Source organism: Apaloderma vittatum, unplaced genomic scaffold (assembly GCF_000703405.1).
Source record: "Apaloderma vittatum isolate BGI_N311 unplaced genomic scaffold, ASM70340v1 scaffold25673, whole genome shotgun sequence".
NCBI classification, from domain to species: Eukaryota; Metazoa; Chordata; class Aves; order Trogoniformes; family Trogonidae; genus Apaloderma; species Apaloderma vittatum.
The window spans coordinates 19,249-40,639 of record NW_009707882.1 but is presented as its reverse complement, the minus strand read 5'-3'; the positions used below and the strand labels follow the sequence as shown (position 1 = coordinate 40,639).

At 39.3% G+C, this 21,391-nt stretch overlaps 1 protein-coding gene across 1 annotated transcript in view; it reads right to left on the bottom strand.

The window, feature by feature from the left end:
• Positions 1 to 21,391, bottom strand: part of PRTFDC1 (phosphoribosyl transferase domain containing 1) — a 43,478-nt gene that overhangs the window by 3,163 nt on the left and 18,924 nt on the right. Inside the window, exons 4-6 of the mRNA XM_009866372.1 lie at positions 13,803 to 13,868; positions 1,672 to 1,689; positions 160 to 242 (exon numbers count right to left, since the gene is read on the bottom strand). Coding sequence (XP_009864674.1) covers positions 160 to 242; positions 1,672 to 1,689; positions 13,803 to 13,868 — 167 coding nt within the window. The remainder of the gene's footprint in view (positions 1 to 159; positions 243 to 1,671; positions 1,690 to 13,802; positions 13,869 to 21,391) is intronic.

The window sequence follows — 21,391 nt, the reverse complement described above, 5'->3', positions numbered from 1 at the left end:
TCTCCTCTCCTCTCCTCTCCTCTCCCCCAACTCCTCTGCAGAGCTACTCGTGCTGTACTGCGCCATGGAATTATAGACGCAACTCAGAATGGGAACCTCCACTGGAAAATATGTTGATCTAGACTAATTAATTACTAAGTTTTGTAATCTTTTACTCACCTTGCCACTTTAATCATTTTTGGCTTGTATTTTTCTATATTATTAAGCAGAACCTTCATAGTCCTTCCAGTTCCAACAATATCCTTACAAAACATGAAAAATAAAATAAGTAAAAAACAAAGTGAAGCTGAAAAGAGGAAATCTGGATAGTGACTGAGCAGTTCCATCTTCTTATTTTATGGAAATTATGTATTTTTCCCAGTGTATTGTGAGTCATAACCAAAAAAAGTTATACTTGAGCTCCCTCTCTTTGAAGCAAGCACTTTCTGCTCATAAAGTAATCAGTTAAAGCACTGTCCACTTCCTCTTGAAAATAGCTATGGTTTTAGTACTTGGGATGTAACCCAGGACTGGAGATGGCTTTACTGGGCACTGCAAGGATGCAGGGATCAGAATTTTCATATTATGCTCAAGACTACAGTATGCCAACATCTCTTCCTGCCAGGACTAAATCTGCCCCATTTGTTATTCTATTCGTTCAGTATAAAGAGTGTTCTCCAGGGCTGCTGTTCCTAACCTGATCTGAATGAGATCAGCAGCTACCGGGCTACAAAACTGACCATGACATGAAGAGCAGCGGTTGATCCTGAACTCTGTGGGTGGAGATTTTTCAATAGTAACACCTTGTCTCTGCTCCCCAGCTATCTATTAGCATTAACAAAATTTGCTGTGGACTTTTTTCATTTCTGTTACAGCAATTAGCATTTCCAAACATGGAGATCATCACAGCTCTTCAGGTAACCATCTATCTCTTTTAGCTGATGACATTTCTTCCCTTCTTTGCTAAGAAAAGACATTCCAACATTCCAACTCCTTCATTACACTGTCCAGCTTACTTTGCACACAAGCAGACAGGGTCTGAGGTGCCCTCTAAGCACTCAGGTGCTTTTCCAACATCTTACGAGAGAATCACCTACATTAAATAAGAGAGAATTTGCAACACCAATGAGGTGACACATTCTTTTCCTCTACAGCTGAACGCTGCTGAATTACATCAGCAAGATATCTGTGATAGGCCCTCCCCAGGGGACACTGCAGGATGCAATGCCAAGGGACAGGAGTCACGGGGACTTGAGAGAATGACTGACATTCTCAAACAACGTGTGAATAACCCTGAAGTTGTAAAGCATGCGCAGGGCCATGCTGCTATTTCAAAGTCATGCAACTAAGAAGCGCAGGGAAACACTGTAGTTGATTCATTGTCCCCCAAGAAACAGAACAACTTGCAGAACAGGAGCTGATGAAATTATAGGAAGAACGAATCAAGTGATGCAGAAACAAAGACTCATCAGTATCCACGGCAGAGCATCAATTAGAGCAGCAGCAATGTAGTCTGATCCGTCATGCAATTGCAAAAAGACTGAGAGCACATTAAGCAAAATCAACTCCCCTCTTGGCCATGTCCCAGCTAAAGAAGTGTAAGCACAGACAGGTTTTAGAAACTGAACACACAGTCACTACTTGAGTATGTGACTTTATCTAAGTGCAATATGATATAAGCACCCAACTTACCTCCACGATGAGAACATTCTGAAAGAAACAAACAAAAAGGAATACAATTACACAGTATTCACAAACTAAAAGAAACAAATGCTTGAAAAATTGAAATGTAGTGCACATGTACAACATGGTAGGACACAAGGAGCTTCCTGTTTTATTTTTGTGCCCGGAGAAAGAGCCAGCCTAAGATCAAGCCCTACAGTCAGGGGCTGTGGCTTTATTCAGCTCTGTCTAAATTATCTTCTTTGTGCAAGAGCGGATGTAGCTTCAGAAAATAAAATCAGATGGAAAAAACCCAAACGGGATAGCTTCACTTCATTCCGGTGTGCCTACCGTGTACTACAGTGTACTCTGCAGTTCACTAAGATACCATTTCCAATGTTAATACGAGACTATGGCAATAATATATTTACTCTGAAATAAATGCTCTTCCTCCCTTCCCCCACTCTTTCTTTCTTTCTTTCTTTCTTTCACCAGACTAGCCTACGTTCCACTTCTTTTCTATCAGGCTTGTTGGCTTTGCTACACACGTAACATGGAGATTGTCTAACTTCCTTTTCCATCACAGAATCCCAAGGCTGGGAATTCTGAGACAGACTCAAACACCACAGAGAAGAAGGGTGTGTTCATAAACAGCACACCTTTGGCAGTTTAATTAACTGATATGTAAATATTTTTTTAATCTTCCAAACAGAAACTGTTAATATAAATTATCCATATTTACATTCAGGCTGCAGTTCCTCCTAATGATTACAGTGCTTGGTAGGGAGACGTTAGAATGCTTCATGCATCGAACAGTGCAGAAACATGTTACCACACACTGTCCTGGACCTGGATGCTTCTGAAATGGCAAAATACTTGGTAAAGGTGTGGAGGGAACTCCCAGTAGTAGTTCAGCAGATGTCAGCAATGGAGATATCACTCAAGAAAGCCACTAATTTAGACTGAGCTCTGGTGGAATATATATTAATCTTGGAGGGTGGCTCCATTTTGATGTTTTCATAACAGGTTTCACTGGTGGTTATCCTGCTTGGCACTCCTGACTTTCAACCTCTCGGCTGCTGACACAAACAGCTCTGGACCTGAAAGACCTAGTGCTGTGGAGGCAAAAAGTCAAAGGCCTCTTAATGACAGAAGTCCAAAGATGTCCTGCCTCTAGAAACTTCTTCCTTTAAGAAAGAAGGGAAGTAATGACAGTCCTCTAGATAAGATGAAGAGACCAAAACCATGTTCAGGAGAAACTTTTAACAGTTGTGCAAAGAAACATTTTCTTGAAGGAAGCCATTTGGATCCAAAAAGGGTTTGGCTCTTATCTGGCTTCCTGGATGATGTCATATGTAGGAAAAACACTTCCAAAGACCAGTCCACAACACCTGGGTCTGAGGCATAAGCAAATCCCTTGATGCAGCAAGGGACACCTGAAGATTATGTGCAAGAGTAATGGTTTAACCATCCCGCAAGGAACTTACACAACCGGTGATATATGTAAATATTTGTGTATATATACATACATGCACATATATATATGCTATAGGGCAAGAGCAGGAGAGTTGACAAGGAAAGAACCTCACCAGAACTAAAGACTGAAATGAACTCCTGTAGCAAAGAGCACACAGTCCAGGATGACTGTGAGTAGCACCTGGGAAGAGAGGCTGACCTGACATTCCGACCCATTCTGCAGTTTCACGCATCTCTTGCTGCTCTTCGTACTGTTGACAAGATCTTTCCTCTCAAAGGAGAAGCACACATCTTCCAGTGGCAAGACCCATACAGCAGCTATGGCATGAGATGGGACATACCAAAGCTGACATTGCAGAGGGCATTAGCAGACTGTGCCAGGGTGCGGCAAAGGCTGGTTGCTCCCTGAGTGGAGGACAGCCATGAGCCACGGGCAGCGCAGGGCCCAGCCCCACAGTGCCCCAGCGAGGTGAGCAGGCAGAGCTGAGGCTTGTTCAACCAAGAGTGCAGAGCACCAGGTGTGTTCATGGTGAGTAGGCAGATCTGAGGTCAAGCTGAGATGGTCAATCCAGAGGTTGGGGTTGGGTCCAGCGAGAGTGACCGTGATCAAACACAGCCTGCTGATCTCCGCGCAGCTCCACAGTGATGAGACTGGTCCGAGGTTAAACTGGGAGGTCAGTCAGTGTGTTAGGGTCTGGATCAACCTCTCTAGTAATGTACAGGCATGGCTGTAGCTGAGCTGAAGATCCGTACCCACACAGCATCCTTCAGACATGGACTAAATGCTTGGGGTTGAGCTGAACTGAAGCTCCTGTGCCCACAGGGGTGCATAGGGGCCCCAAGTGACATGGCCATTAAGGCCTATTAGTGCACACAGGGCTGTGACAGACTGAGAGAAAAGCACAGTCCTGGGACATTTTATTGATAGACAAATATGTTTCTTGCTACCACAGCCACTTCAGCTATCTTCATGATCAGCAGAAGAGATTGTTTTGCTTACTCACAAGTCGAAATGATAAAATTAGACAGATCGAGGGGACAGCAGCCTGCCTGGCCATGGAATTGGGGTAAGACCAATAGGGAGGAGCAGATCTTACTAATTAACTTGTGAGAAAAAAATCATAGACATTATACACATTAACAGAAAATGGGGCTGAGGACAACATGAAAGGTCATCAAGATTATTCTGTTGGCCTGAAGAATCAACTTGAAACTATCCCTCACAGACACCTGATTTACCTGTTCTCGAACACGATGAGGACTTCAGAACTCCCCCAGGCAATGCATCTCAGTGCCTCAATATCTAAGAGCAAAGATAGTTAGAAAGCTCTGTTGCTATTTGACCTGAACTTGTTTTGCAGTGGACACAGAAAATGCTTCATTTTCTTCTCTTTTTAATTTCTTCTGTATTTGAAGACAGATGTATTTCCTCAGTTTCCTCTTCTTCAGATTAAACAGTGCCTATTTATTGAATATTTTCTCATGAGTTATATTTTCTAGCTTTCTGATCATTCTTTTGCTCTCCTTCTGGAACTTGCCCAATTGGTCCCAATCATTCTCCAGTTGCAGTGCCCCATACCAGAGAGGCCTTTTCTAGTGTTGAGAAGAATAAAAGAGCCACTCCTTTCTATATATTCCAGTACAAGAGTTACACCTTTTACAAAGGTACGCTGCTGTCTCACGTGCAACTTGTGATCCACCTACCATCTGCAGTTCAGAACTGTTGCTTAGTCAGTCCTTCCTCACTTAAGTTTATGTAAAAGATTACTTCTATACAAACACAGAAGGTAATATTCATCTATATTGTCATTCCATGTCATTCTCTGAACCAAATTCTTAAAATAATTTAAGATCATAATACTATCTTGTAGTATTTTTCCAGGTAGTATCACTACCATTAAATGCTAATTCCGTCTTTTAAATCATGAGTTAAATATTGTATATTCCCTGGAGAATGTGCTTTAATGCATCCAGTCTGACAGTGAAGCATAATTAACTGTTTTTGAGAACAGCTTTCCAACCAGTTATACATCTAATAGAAATTTAATCTTGCTTGTCTACATTTCCTTATCACAAATGACTCATATGAAAGAAAGAAAATTAACACAGATCCAGACATGCCTGAAGGGGTTGTCTGGCCACGAGAGTGATAGTCACCTGCACATGACTTCAGCTGATGTGTAAAATCCGATATTTATTGACTAACTTGAGAAGGAAGGATATTGGTGGACCGTAAGATTGTCCCCCCAGCATTCTCTTATTCTTGCCTCTTCTCCTCAGAGTCAAGGAGTCCAACAGTTGCAAATAATATGCAGTGAGAGGTTTGGTCCTTTGAAAGTCCCTTTAATGAGGCAGTTGTCTAGGTCAGGAAACACAGATTCTGTTTTGTATTATGCACGTTCTCATTATTTCCAAAACATGGTGGATTTTCTGTGCTATAGAGAAATCCTGCATGGAAAGACTTTGTAGTGGAAAAGCCACTAAAAAATAGTCAGATATGAAAACATTTTGTATATATAAATAAGCAGGCATCCCAGTCATTGAGAGCAATACATTAATCCCTGTTTTGACTAGGCAGGGTTACTGTGACTAAAGTCATACTTAACTTTTGCTTATAACTGAAGGTATTCAGAATGGTTTGCCATCCTCTGGTACCAGAATCCACCTCTTAAAAAATGACATGATGCACTGGGACTCCAACTGTATTGCTCCTTATCTCCAACCTTTCTCCTGTTGAAGCAGGAGAAGACTAGATAGTGCTGATGTGTAACTAAAACTGCTTGAACTACACTACCATATCCTCGAGCAGATGGATAGAAGAAGATAAAAGAAGAATGCAATGGATACAACAAATTGGTACATAATCAGCAACGCTACCGTCATCCCAAATGCACAGCTGGCTGCATCCAGCATATCTTGCAAAAGGTCACAGTTGTGTGAAAGACTTTATTCAGCTTCACCTGTGAGCTGGTGGGCAGGAGACTGGTGAAACTCATCAGCTGGTGGTGCTACAGCAGTAACTGGTAACTGGACATAATAGGAAGCTAAAGGACGCTGAAGAAAAGATCTTTTTCCAAGTATATGTGTTTGAACTCCTGTACCACATAGATCAAGACTGTTCTGTTCTTTCAGACATATCTCAGACAATTGCAGAGGAGGAAACCACATGAAAAGAAAAGTAATTCAGCCTTCTGGCATGCATTTGTTATTTTCTATCTATTTTTGGAGCTTGGAGAACAGGAAATAGGAATATTTACTGACATGCTGACTAGACTGAAGATGGCTTAATTTCTGCTTAGAGCCATCTTCACCAATACAATCTGTGAAGTACATCCAAAAATCTAAAATTGATGCTAGCATATTTACAGAGAACTGTAATTTTTAAAAAAAAAAAATGGCCTGGAAAGAGTTCTTATATACTCCAAATAAGGAAGTCAAGCCACTCTCAGAGACTGAAACACCTTTCTACTGAGTTGTTGCAAGGCAATCAGCAGCTTTCATTGCTGACGGATCAGAGGGATGGTCGGGAGCTGACAGATATGGGTGACTGGGATTCATCCTGTGTTTACAGCTACTTCTACCAGGTAGCTGTAGAATACCCCAAGTTGGAAGTGACTTACAAGGATCATCAAGTCCAAATCCTTGTTCCTCACAGGACTACCTAGCATTAAATCATATGACTAAGGTCATCCTCCAGATGCTCCTTGTGATTTGACAGACTTGAGGCCCTGACTAATTCCCTGGGGAGCCGGTTTCAGCAAGCAGCTATTCTATCAATGAAGAACCTTTTCCTAATGTCCAATCTGAACTTGCCCTGATGCATCTTCATTCGATTTCCTCGTGTCCTGTCACTGGTCAGCAGAGAGACAAGATCAGCACCTTCCCCTTCAGTGGCCCCCTTGAGGAAGTTGTAGACTGGGATGAGGTCACCCCTCGGCCTTCTCTCCTCCAAACTCAACAAACCAAGTGACCTCAGCTGTTCCTCCCTCCCAAGTCTTGCGCTTGAGACCTTTCACCATCTTGGTCACCCTCCTCTGGACGCACTCCAATAGCCTGATGTCTTTCTTGCCTTGAGGCACCCAGAACTGCGCACAGTACTCAAGGTGGGGCTGCAGCAGTGCAGTGCTTCCCTCTCTTCCCTACGCTGGGTAGCGATGCTGGGCATGATGAACCCCAGGACACGGCTGGCCCTTTTGGCTGCTGCCAACCCAAACCCCCAGACCTCTTTCCATGGGCCTGCTCTCCTGCCTCGCAACCCCCAATTTGTACATATAATTAGGATCACCCCAGCCCAGGTGGAGAATGCAGCACTTGCTTTTGTTATATTTCACACACGTGGTGGTTGCCCAGCTCTGTAGTCTGCCAGATCTCTCTGGAAAGCCTCTCCACTTCCGAGGGAGTTCACAGCTCCTCCTGGTTCAGCGTCACTGACGAACTCACATTAAAGAGACACATGTTCACATTTATAATAAAATTCAATGTATCTGTGAATTTTAAAATTTTTAATAATGGACTGGAAACCTGCAAAAATTCGAAATCTGTATTTTACTGCTTCTCAAAGCCACGTTAGCTTACACATAGCAAGGAAATAGGTTGTTATTACCATACAAGTAAGAAAAATCCTGACTTGTAATAAGTTGAAAAATACTCTAGCACTGAGTCAATACTTTTCTATTGTTTACCTTTCCATAGGTCAGTAATAAATGGAACACAGTCAGCTAACAAGACCAAGGAGTGCAATGAGACCATGTATGCCTCCTGCCTGGTGGCAGTAACTGCTACGGAAACTATTTTTCACTTTCCTGGAAAACAATAACGTGTTTTTACTAGATTTTGATTTTATATTGCATTCAGAGGATTGATTTCAAAAGAAAAATTGCTATGAAATAGCAGTGCTTTGGAAACAGCACTGAATAAAGAGTTTGAGGGAAAGATTGTCTTTGAATTCACATAAAATGTGAAAAATTAAGAAGGTAAAATACTAAGTTGCAAATTTAGCAAGGGGTAGTATCTTCCTGGAAAGCAGAAGCTCTGCTTAAGTGGTTAAATAAACAACCATACTTAACACAATACTACAGCTAAGAGGACAAACACAGCCCTTGCATGTATAGCAAGAAAATCAGGTAGGTACACAAAGAAAATATCCTCTCCTTAAATGCTTCAGCATAAAATCAGTAAAATAACATGCACATACATTTGGAAAAGAAAAAAAAAGCTGTTAATAAAAAGTACAGAAAGAACTTAAGACTGAGAAAAGAAGGATTTTAGACCTGGAAAAAAACACCTTACAGAGAAGTAAAGTTTGGAGCAGGAAGTAATAGCTTTTATTTAATTAACAGCCCAGTTCCCAGTGGGAGAACATTTTTCACAAAAGAACTTTGACCTTCCAGCCTACAACCTCAAAGAGACCACAAAATACCTCCAACAGCTGAGCCTGGGAATAAAAATTCAGAACTGCTGCATGGACTAGAAATCATGGGCTCAGTAAAATACTGGCTTTACAGCACATTATAATCTTCCACTGCAGCTGACCTCCAGCTCATTTATCAGTGTTCAACAGCTGATAATTTGCTTTCTTATTTTAGCTCAGAGGAATTCTTAACATTTTTATCTGCCCTGTTGTTTGTGGCACAGATGATCACATAAGGCAATCACTTTTTTCTCCTAAACTGTCTGATTATCACATTACGTGATATTAAAGAGTTTCTCCAAATGCGTACTTAGTTTGAAGTCGCTGATCCTGTTCAGACCAACGGAAGAATCTGCATGCTTGAAATCTTGTTTCTTCCAGCTATATCAACTGCCCGGTACTATTTTCCTGCTACTAATTCTGCCTTCAAACCTTGTCCCATTTACATCCTACAGTATGTCAGTACGTTACAGCAGGCTCCCTACGTACTAGTTTCTCTAAAAGAAGCTTAGGTAATGGATGATAGGCAAATATGCAACCATACGACAATATGAATTTGTTAATGGCAAGTTGCTCAGTCTGATGGGCAAAGGTATTAAAAAAGGCCTTAGTGAAAGGCAAAAAGCTATGGAAATTCAGAAGAGAAAATTATGATAATGGTAGAACAGTTTGCCTAAGAAGGAAGTGATTGACTTTGGGGAAGAAAAAACCACGGTATCTTTTTTTGTGGAAAAAGCAGTTAAGGATGGCAAGTGTCAGAAGCATAGACAGCATTAAATCTAATTAAAAAAACCCCTAGAACAGCAAAATCAACTGAAGATGGCAGTTAAGCAGAGTTGCTGAAGATGTGGAATACTTCAAGACCCATAAAATCAGCCTCTGAAAAGATGAAAAAGGCTAGTGCTCACCTAATAGGAATACAGTAAGATGTAGAGATGACTTGCAGACGTGTAGAGCAGATTTGGTATACTTCTATTGCCATTTAAATAGTTTCTCATGTACATAATGTTCTAAAGAGAATGTCATTCTTTTTTCTGCAAATTTTTGCATAGAAAAGTAGTTCATATAGGAAGAGAAGGCACAACATTAGTCAAGTCAGTAAATACTGAAAGAGAGAGAATAATAGGTATAGAATTAATAGAATTCTGAGAAACAAACTTGTAATGGTGAAGGAGAGATTAATAAGTATTTTAAAATAGAAAATGTTACTTCGTGTTAAACAGCTGCCACATGTATGGTTTATTAAATACTGAAATATTAACATATTTTGGAAAATGCTGTTCTCAGAACTGTTAGAACTTATGAGGTGCAGAGAAAATGATTCAGTAAAATAAGAGAAGAAATGAGAGGCATAAGAAAAGGACGTGAGATTGAGGAGAGCATCAGAGTAGTGATGGAGTGCTCAAACTAACACAATGAAGTGCACAGAGAACAGAAGACATGCACTTCCTTTCCTTCTTGATTGCTATTTATTACCTTCCACACTGTTCTGAAATGCCAAAACCACCGTCTGTCAAGAAGATGCACTTAATATGAACAAGGGGAATAGACCTTCATAAAGAACACAAGCACTGATCCATATTACAGACATACAGTATATCAGAAATTCACTGGCTGCGTAACTGTCTTACTAACTACATAACTACTTTGTTTTAATTAGTTCTTATTAACCTAACAAATAAGAACAATTAATTTTGTTCACATTCTATTTTTTGTAGGTATAGTGATAATGATATCTGGATCTACTTTTGACATCAAGTGCGTAATAGTACTTAAATGCAAAATGGTATCAATTAAGTTTATGATTTTGTCTAACTTGTCGCATTTGCAAGGAGACAAGTCGAAGTGGTACAGGAGCTTTTTTGAAAGCTACAGGACATGTTATCTATGGAGTGATACACCAAGCGACTCGTTCCAGCAGACACTTTGGACTACAGAACCAGCTCTTGGGACAAAATAAAGGTACATACAAGTACAAGAGGAAAATGGCAGTGACAACTCACAACTCTGGTTCGGCTGAATCTACTGAAGATATGAGATGTTTTAAAATTTACTCTGTTTAAATGCCACAAATACTTTAAAATATGTTTTGGATTTTACAGTATTATACAGTATGATTACAGAATTAATACTAAACAGGGTTATATTAGTTCCTTCATCTCATCTACATAAATTTTCATGGCCATCTTGCTGTGAAACAGTGCCTCTAGTTTTCTGGACAGTTTTTATTATCTCCCTATTTAAAAAATATATTTCTCTTTACAAACTTTAATTATAACTTTTACCCAAATGAGCATTTCAGCTTTAAAGTAATTGAAAACTAAGCAGCTACTTAACTACAAAATCAGCTAATGAGAAATTTGATGTTCACCACTTACATTATAGAAGAACAGATTTTGAAATTATATTTTCTATGCATAGAAATTAATAGTTACAGAGCATTAGGGTCTATCTATATCAGGACTCATTCTTCAAGTACCTTTATGAATGATTCATGCCACGGAAACCTTCATTCTTGCCTCTGTGACCTTCTTCACAAAAGAATAATTTCAAATTGTGGATGATTTTCTTTAGGTTACAGTTTGAGTCTGTTCTCCATTCTCTCAGAATATTTCTATTTTTCTATTTGGATCATTATAAATTTCTTCCCAGGCTTATAATATTTTTTAAACAAAAGCATACTGTAGAGAAGTACAGAGAAGATATTCTTCCTTCTGAAGAGCTATTATCCATAACAGCCTCTTTTTAATTAGCTTTTAAACGTTTTGCTTTCCTTAAGCTTTCTCGGAAAAAAACCCCACATTTTCATAGAACAGTATGTTCATGAATATACTCAGTAATCTTTTTTCCAATAATAAGTAATGGAAATGAACTAGTTTTTCACTACGATTATAGGCTAGTCAAAATTCCACGTATTATTACTTAATGAAGAGCACTTTAAAGATCAAAAACTCAGAATCTTTTGTCTGCAGTTTTCAAAACTGTTTATGTTATTGATGCTTTTGAACTTTACAGAAACTGAATGGAACTTACATTCTGAACCCATGCTGGCACACTTGAAAATACCTTCCATGATCATTAAGTTAATGGGAATTAACCCCGTATATTAATTTTTCAACATAATTACAATCTTTTCTTAATAAGTGCTCCAAGAAGGAAGAAGAAGCACCCAGCTCGCTTAACAGCAGGGAAGCTGAATTGTATCAGCAAGTCTTCCACTAACTCTGTCAGTGACTTAGAATGGTTGCTAAAGCCAGCAGTTTTAAAAGTCAGCAGCTAAACTAAGGTACTAACAACACTTCAAGGAAAGATTTACATTGACTGTAGGAGGCTCTGAATCAGACCACAAATGGCTGATTAGTAAAATGTGCTGAATACTTGCGCTAATTGCTAAAGTCAACAACAGATGGAGGAGTTGGCACCCGTGGACATAAGGCCACTCCTTCATATATCCAACTTTAGGCGTCTAAGTAGGAACACTCAAGCTCAAGCTTTGTGTCCCAGTTTTTCAACCAGTAAAATAAGCCTTAAGGAAACCCCACTCTCATATCATAGTGAAAATGCTATTTAATTGTTCGTACATCAGCTGTGTCACAGACAACCGCATGTACCAACAACAGCCGAAGGTGCCCTTTCACCAAGTCTGCTCCCCTGGCAGCTCCAGCCCTCCCGGCTCTGCGTCATCCGCTCCGTGCGCTGGGACCTCCTTCCTCAGCAGCAGCCGCCTTCCTTCCCAAACCAGCCCCTTCCCGCCTACCCAAGATCCCAGAGTCCTTACCCAGCAATTTTAAACCATACTGATGTTCAGTCATCTCCCCAACTATCTCCTAGCCTTCCAAGAGCCAAATTTTATGACCTGTTCCATACCTGGGAACAGCAGGGCTCTGCCAGTGAGAAAAACGTCACTGGATTTTCGGTATAAGGAAACTACTTGGGGTGAAATTTGCCCCCTCTCTCACACACATATGGATGCACACAAATATACAAAAGTCCTGCAAAAGAAAATAATGTTTTGCCCCTGGGAATTAAAATGACACTAGAAAGGTTGTCTGAAAAAAAAAGATATAAATAACAGAAATCATTCCTCAAGAAAATCTGGCATTGGAAGATGGGGAAGGGGAGATGGGCTTGGAAGCTTAGAAGGTGTTTGGACTATCTAGGAAAGAGAAATGTTAGGTAAGATGAGTTGGTGCACTGCCAATTCTGCCTATAAGGAAGAGAAACACACGTAAAATCACCATAGAAAAACAGGTAGCTCCAGTGTTTGAATATTAGAAAGTAGCACATGAACTCTTATTTCCCAAGAGTGTGATTAAAGCTTTAGTGGTAAATTGGAAACAAACATCCAGCAGGAGTATTTAGAAGTGCAAATTGAAGACATATATATATACATATCACTAAAATATTCTGAGTAAAACAGCATATTTTTCATTTAAATTCTAGTTGCATCAAAACCTATCCAATATTAATGAAATATTTGAAGTTGTTTTTCTCCTTTTTCTTGTGTGCTACAGTACAACAAAACAAATTCATTTGCTGCATTTCAGTCCCTTTAAGAAACTGATATTATTTAGTGCTAGCTAATAAAAGAGTAACTACACGTACAGTACAAATAACAAGAGAAGTATTATGTTGCCTTAATGCATAAGTAAAGAAACCATTTCTGACCATTTTCCACGTGGACCATTTGCCTAATGAAATCAGCCTTCCTTCCACCTTCAAAGTACTGCTTCGTATTACCACGGTTGGATGAAAATAGCCTTCTCACCAGCTCAAACCACTGTCTTTCATTACCACAACCCTCAAGTACAGTGCAAAGCAAACCCAGTCATATAGCCAGTCCAATCCTGAAGTAAAAACAAAATCCCATTTGATGATCTGGGTTCCACTGAAACTCGAGCAATAGGCAAAACTGTGTTAAACGCCTCATACACTAAATGCAACAGGGATACTCAACGTGCAGTTTTCTTGCATGCACCCACCAAAGGCAATAAAAACAAGGCTCCGAGACATAAGCTCAGGGGGAGCATTCCAGCACAAATTTTGCCGACAATCTCACTGATGGTATGTGTATAACTACTGGGAAATTCCTACACTAGGACCAAGGGGCCCCATTCTGACATTTTGGGGTATCTGCAATCTGAAAGCAATGGCATTACAGCAGTTCAACAGACGTTGATTCCAGTATTAGTATTTGTGAGTCCATGTGTGCATAGCTTTTCTCAAATGTTTCTTAGTAGGCATATTTTCTTTCTTAAATTTAAAATTAACAAACCTTCCCAGTCAGCTTTGAAAGATCATCTCCTCCCATTATCTGCATATCTTGCATAGACTGGTCATTCTGAAAGAAGAAAGACCAAATTTTGAAATTGGATATAACGGTATAAAATAAAAGTATAAACTTTTTTTAACCTTTTGCAGTCTTGGTTACCAATATTCTCTTGTGCTCGTTAGTATTGATATGTGTCAAAACCACACTCTGACTTGTTCCTGTGGCTTCTATCACCTCCTGATTGTATTTAAGCTAAGATCAAGATCCACGCTTTACCAAACAAGAAAAAGCTGCATCATTCTTTTCAAATTAAATAATGTTCCTTCACTTGCTATTTCTTAATATGACAAGTGTTGGATAATGTATTTGTCCCTTTCACACTGGGAGGACAGAGGCATCTCAACACTTGGTCAAACACCTGTAAGCACATTCTTTTTTTTGGAACAGTCTTTAGGAACACAGGCAAAATGTGCTTACATCTGTCACTCACAGTGAGAACTCAGTTATTTTTGAAGAAATTCACTCAGTATTCTTTTAGAGGAAAAAAAGTTTTTCAAAAATAATCACTTGTTATCAAGAATAGTTTCAGCGTCCCATACAGATTCAAGAGCTTTGGTTTTGTTTTTTCAGCTAACTCAAAGACAAAATCCTTGAGGTCAATTTCCTAAATATAAAATACTAACAATCAGGCTGAACTAGATGCAACAGAACAGTATGCTTCAATTTTCGTATTAGAAAAGGTATTTTTTCAAAAAAATCAGTGAAACATTTTTTGCAGACATTACAAAATTTATGTTTTAGAGATTTCTAGTTGAAATTTGTTCTCATGGAAAATTCTCAACCAGCTCTAGTTCAAATTTATTATCAGCAGTATGCATAAGGGAGACATATGGAAGCCCCACTTTTAAGGGATGACAAAAGAGGCCTTAAAGGAGGTAGTAAATTAAAAAATACACCGTCATGGCCAGGCTACAAGAACTTTCCAGAAAAAGCAAGAGAAAAACTAAGTATAGTTAATGTGGGTTTTTTGCCAATCTGGTACATGTGTTAATCTAATCTCCCAAGCCATAGGAAGACAACGTCAGTACCAGAATTTGACATCAGTTTACCAATAACATCGGCAAGCTTTATCTTTAAGAATAAGTGTATAAAAATGCAACCCTCACATACTTTGCTTTTATTTCACAAATCCAGTGCTCTGAAGTCAAAGGCTCTCCCACAAATAAATAACAGGACAGCAGGACTTACACAGCAGGTGAGGGCATACTGGGCTAAGGAGTTTATAGCTCTTCTTCTTCCCCTCAAAAAGCAGAGGTAAGGACACCTGCCCGCACAGATGGAGACAGCATCTGCCCATGCTCACGGCCCACATGGCAGAAGTCCAGGGACTTCCAAGGCACCTTTTGCAGCCACTTGCCCAGAAGAAACCCAACAACCCCAGGAACTATCCCTGGTCCCCATAGGAAGGAGCTGTCTAAATGAATACAGCCTTGCAGAGTAACTGTAAGTAAAGGTTGCAGAATTGCCCTGATCACAATCTCTCCAGGTTTGCACATTGCAGACCCACCAACAGGCTTTCCTCAGGCTCCGCTCCCCCAGAAACTCTCATACCACAGCTTTCTAAGATGTCCTTAGCAGTCACTGCCTTACAAGACAGTTTTTGGACCTGCCTTTGGTTTTTCTGCAGCAGATCTAGGAGCTTTAGATCCTTTTCATGCTGCTCTGATTCGTTTCCTGGGAAACAGAGCTGTCAGGAATGAAGGTCACATCCCATACGTTTTCTAATACAAGTTTCAACATTTCCTTAATTTTTGCAGAGAAAAACATAAAAAAACAAACATCCAAACAACAAGGCAAGCAACTGATTTCCTCAGAAGATGATTTTAAAATTAAATACAAAGTGGAGTTAGAGAAGATTTTAAGTTCAGGCTTAAAACCATAAGCCTTTTGTTGTAGAGCAAGACAGGTCACTATGAAAGTCAGGGACATATTCAGGTCAAGACTATTATAAGACTGTAAAAAGCAGATAGTTTCTAATATCTACCACAGCATGTGTAACCCAGGCAGTGACAAAATATTTTTTCATTTCCAAACGAGAAAGTCTAGGATTTCAACCAGCACACAAGAATTACTGAAGAGCCATTTTGCTCTTAGCTGCTAGCTGAAAAAGAGACAGGAAAAAAAGATAACAGTGAAGTGCAGTGATTAATGAATTTATTTATTTTTAACTAAGGAAAATCTCTTTCAGCAGTCTTCACTGTTTCCTTTGCATTTGGTATTTCTGGCTCCAGCTTAAAGGAAGATGCTGAAATAGCATCTTTGTTGCTGGCAAGCAGTTAAGCAAACACAAAAGCCATTGAGAGCTGGGGGATCACAGCATCCTGTCAATCTGCATATTCACACACGGGCTGTTGTGATACAACTGCACACATTTATGAAAAATCTCGTGTTCCAACGGGAGAACGATTGCTATCAGAGGACAGGGCTGGGTATTCACTGTGCCTAAAAATCATACAGAAAAATGCAGCTCAGAACCCTCTAGCCAAGGTGCTTTCAAGAAATTTAAAGAAATTACTTGCATCATGCAGAAGAGCAATTGAAAAAAAAAATCAGATCATTTGTTTTAATGCCATTTATAACTATGTTTACATGCATCACTTAACTCATACTGTAAAATACACACCTGCCAAACAGCAAGACTCAATACCACAATGTCACATTACCGTAATCATAATGTTCATATAGCTCATGTGCACACTATGGTTACCATAGGAACCTCTCAATGCTTTTTTTCTGAGTTCTCAGTTTATAATCTCAAAATAACATTGCACTAAATGTTAAGTACAATAAATGTCAAGAATGAAAAAAAAATCCGTTTCATTCAGTACTAATTACTGTCAATTCAGAACTGCTTGTTTCATTTGCATAGTCTCAAGTCATTCAGAGCTTCTTTTTTCCTCTGGGACTCATTCCATACCTTGATGAAAAAAGATGATTGAGTCTCTAGGACTTCTTATAAATACATAGATGTGAATTAAAAGTTCAATTTCTGTCACCCAAAGTTCCTCAATACTTGTTTTTAAACACCCCTAAACCCTATTGACACAATTTTTGCTGCTCAGTGCTTGACACCAAATAAAATGTCCCAGACAGAGACATATCAAAATCACACTATGTTCTGGACAATGCAGCATAAAATTTATTGCAGCTACTTCTAACACGATATGATGCTTTGTGTCACATCCCTAAACCTCACCCAACGCTATATTTAATAATGCAATTCTGATTTTTTTCTGTGTTTAATAAATCTGCATTTTCCAGGATAAAACTCAATCTCTTTGTATCTACTTGCTGTGTTGTGCTTTTTCACCTGTTCAACTTTGGTTTATAATTTTATTTCATTCAGACCTTGTCAATATACATCTTCAGATCCTATCAATATTTGATAAATGAAAGCAAGAATGTTGCTATTTCCACCTCCATTTTTCACTACATGCAAAATAAATCTTTCTCTGCTCATTGGAAGTATAGATATTTAAATTCCATCTATACTAAGTCATGTCTTTCAAACTGAGTGGGGCTTAGAATTATTACATCTCTTTTACATCTCCTGAGATCAACATTTGAACAGAGTTCAAGTTACAAGTGAAATGAGTTGGGTGGTCTTAGGAAAATTTATTACAAATAGCATTGCTCATTTCAGAATTGCACCAAACTGTGAACATCTGTTACTCTTCTAAAGAAACAGAATCTGGAGTACATTAATACTGGGCTCAGTGAAACAAAGATTCTTTAATCATGGCAAAAAAAATAGGTCTAACATAGCAGTTTAAACACATAACTAAATTATGAAATATGAACACCAGGTCATTATAACACATCTAGTTATTAGTGTCTGCAGAGTTCATATGGAATTTCTTTGAAAAAATGTGATTACTTTTTTCTTCAAAAATTCATTGAGGAAACTCTTATCACAGAAGGATGTGACCATCAGGCCCGTTCTGCTTTGCTGTCTGCCATGCGGGTGATACAGCAGATCTGCCACCCTGAGGATTCCCATGAGCACAGCCCTCTCACTTCACACCAGAGAATCTACTCCAACCCCCCTGCAGTGAGCAGGGACATCTTTAACCAGATGAGGCTGCTCAGAGCCCCATCAAGCCTGACCTTGAATGACTCCAGGGATGGGGCCTCCACCACCTCTCTGGGCAACCTGTGCCAGTGTTTAACCACCCTCATTGTAAAAAATTTCTTCCTTATACACCAAAATTTCTTCCTTATACCCAATCTCAATGTTTAAAAACATTACTCCTTGTCCTCCCACAATAGGTCTTGCTAAAAAGATTCCCCTCATGTTTCTTGCAGGTTCCCTTTAAGTACTGAAAGGCTGCACCGTCATCCCATCTCCTACAACTCAGTTTTCCGGAGAGGTTTCGACCAAAAAAAGTGAATGACAGACCTTCACTTTCAGTTGTCCCTTGGAACCACAAGTCACTGAATACAGAGCATCTCTAAGGCTTCCCTTATCCCTCCCTACTGGCTGAGTGAAATGGTTAGGACAGAATTACTGCCTGTAAGGTTTCTGACTTGTACCCACAACTGCTAGAGACTGGAAGACAAAAGTCAAGCACCATTTCACCAAGAGGTTTTATGCGACGTGTCCACTAAAGCACATTAGAGTTCAGTCTCCACATTTTTGTTTTTGTTAAGACTGTCAATAACTGCACGTGATCTATGCTGCTTCTGTTCTCATAGGGTGACTCATGACCTTGAAACATCTGCCTTAAAAACAAGATTATTCTGTTCCTAATTTGTGTATCCGAAAGTTAAGACATCTAAATCCATGCATCCTGGACTCCCTTTAGAATCAATGGAGAAAGCAAGATAGATCACGTAAATCAGTTATTTCACCGCATGGGAAAGCAATAGCAAGTGACTTACACCTAAACTAACTGTGAGAAATCTGAAGGTAGGTGAGCTGAATCCCAGCCCAAGAGATGAGATCAATATTTTCTTCCTTAAAATCTCACTGAGTACTCAGAAAGAAATTATTTTCAACTGCATTTATGACAGGCACATAAGAAGCAATGATCTTGACTATTTTCCGTTAGTAATATCCTAAATTATCCACTCAGGCTCTGTCTCACACAGATGTTTAACACAATTCTCCGTGGTACCACTTCAGGATAATTGGCTTGCACATTTACTCAAAAGTTTAATTTTAATGTAAGTGAAATATACTTAAGGAGAAATTTCAAAAGACACTACCAATCTAATATTTCTTCCAAATTATGTCATGAAAAAAATATTAGCAATCAGTCTTTGCAGCTTTTTAAGAAAAACATTATGTTGGATGATTAACAGAATTCTACACTCTAGAATTCTTGGATCAGAAACAGAAATTTACCTATATCATTTAACCACTGAATAATGAAAACTATTTGATTTCATACGTGTGAGGTTCATGATTGTTAAGAATAGAGTCTCAACAAACCTCAGTAAAGTAATAACTTGCATTATTTATTACTGGAGGAAGGATAGCGACCAGGTAGGCCACGCTAACTGTAACTTTGAAGGTGATCTGAACAGTTGTTTATGGGCCAGTTAGCTGAGTCGGTTAGAGCGTGGTGCTGATAATACCAAGGTCGCAGGTTTGACCCCTGCTCAGTCCCTGTGTGTTTCCTGATCTAGTTGAGAGGCGTCCCTGTCAACGACAGGGAGGTTGGATTAAATGATCTCTAAGGTCCCTTCCAGCCTAGGCCATTCTAGGATTCTATGATTCTGTGAATGGCACTGAGGGAACAAGGTGGAAGCCATTAAAACCAATGGGAAGATAACATCTGCCACTTTAACGAATGGTGAGGATTTGAACAAAATTCTTGGTAGGTCATACAGTAAAGAGGAGCTGAGACTTTGAAATACCACATGGATACAATTAGCTTATGAAATGGATATATGTTTTCACAGACATGGCTACAGTACACTGCTACGACAGAAATTGAAAATGACAGAAAACCCAAGCAGAACTGCATATTCTGGCATACAAATTAATACATATTTCAGACATGTTTTTCAGTTAAGAAAAAGCATAATGCTGAGATAAAAACAGAGCAGATATGACAAGAAATTACTTTCCAGTTCCTATCTTCCAAAAATGAAACGACAGAAGCAATGTCTCACACAATTTTGAAATGGAAGATTATTAAATTCTAGGTAACTTAGCTGCAACAAACCTACTCATAATATAACCAAGTCTTCTGCACTTAAAAAGCAGCTGTGCAGAAATTAATTGCAGGTGTTAGCATAGTTTAGATGTATCTGCAATTATAAAGACTTCTGCTTTGAAATTACATACAGTTCAATAATTATGATACCTTTTGCTACGTGATCAGGCTTTATCATCTCAGTCATGAACATAACAATTAAAATGAAAATTTTGATTTTTCACTCTGGATGCTGACACTCTTGTATGAAACCTAATTGTTTTGTAACCTGCTTCCTAAGAATTACTTCAATATACGAATATGTTGGTTGGGGAAGTGTCAGTATGGCATCCACATCATCTATTAACCTATTTTGTCTACTAGGTAAAATCAAACTGATATATAAAGTATAGGCTACAAAATTATCTTCAGCGTAGCAGCAGAAGTAAGAAGAACATTGGTGGAGCAGTAATACATAAGATGCTTACTTACATGAAACATAGACTTGAAGAGACACCATTTTGTGTTTCTTCTCTAAAGAACAATAGCTAAGAACAAAGGACCTCAAGACAGCAGGTCAGAACATGGATTGTCATAGGTTTCATGGCAGGCAACTAGAAGGACTATCCAGGCTTAAGTAGCAACATTCAGAGGACAACTACTAAGTACTGGCAATGATAGGGATTGCTTCCCATTAAAGACTGGAAAGCATGCCTTCTCTTCCCCAGAACCAAATGTATATCAAAGGGCAGGCTGCAACCTCTGGGAGACACCCACATTCAAAATAACCAAGTGCCAGGTCACCGTAGGAGGTGCTTTGAATACTTTGCAAACAATCCAACAATGCTGAACCAACTGGAAATCAAATACAGAACTGGCTCACACCCCCTGCCAGAACATCACCTAACCCACAGGGACAGTAGGACTACACTTGCACAGAAGCAGTGACGGTTTTGTGTGTCTCTGTGAACTTTAAAGTCACCTTCCTGAGCTGCTTGGTAACCACACCACTCACCAGGCTGCACTGGGATCTGCCTTATTGCTTTTGCCAGGATAACCGGCAACAGTAAATTTTAAACTAGTGTAGGTATATCTATCAGAGTTCTAGTTACTACGGTGTAAGACATACTTTACTTCTCTATGATTAGATCTACAATATAACTCATTTGAAGATTTCAGTTATTTTTTATTCTTTTTCTTCCATGTTATTACTTCTTAAGTAAAAAGCTCCATGACACAGGTTTGGAAGTGCTTCCAATTCAAGCCAGTCTATCCAGTTTCAGGGAAGGCCAGAGCTCTGCAATGAGGAAGTTGGCTTTGGATGGAGAAAGACAAACAACAAATTTACTGACGGCTAGGTACTCCTTATCAGCTGACCTGTGGTAACAT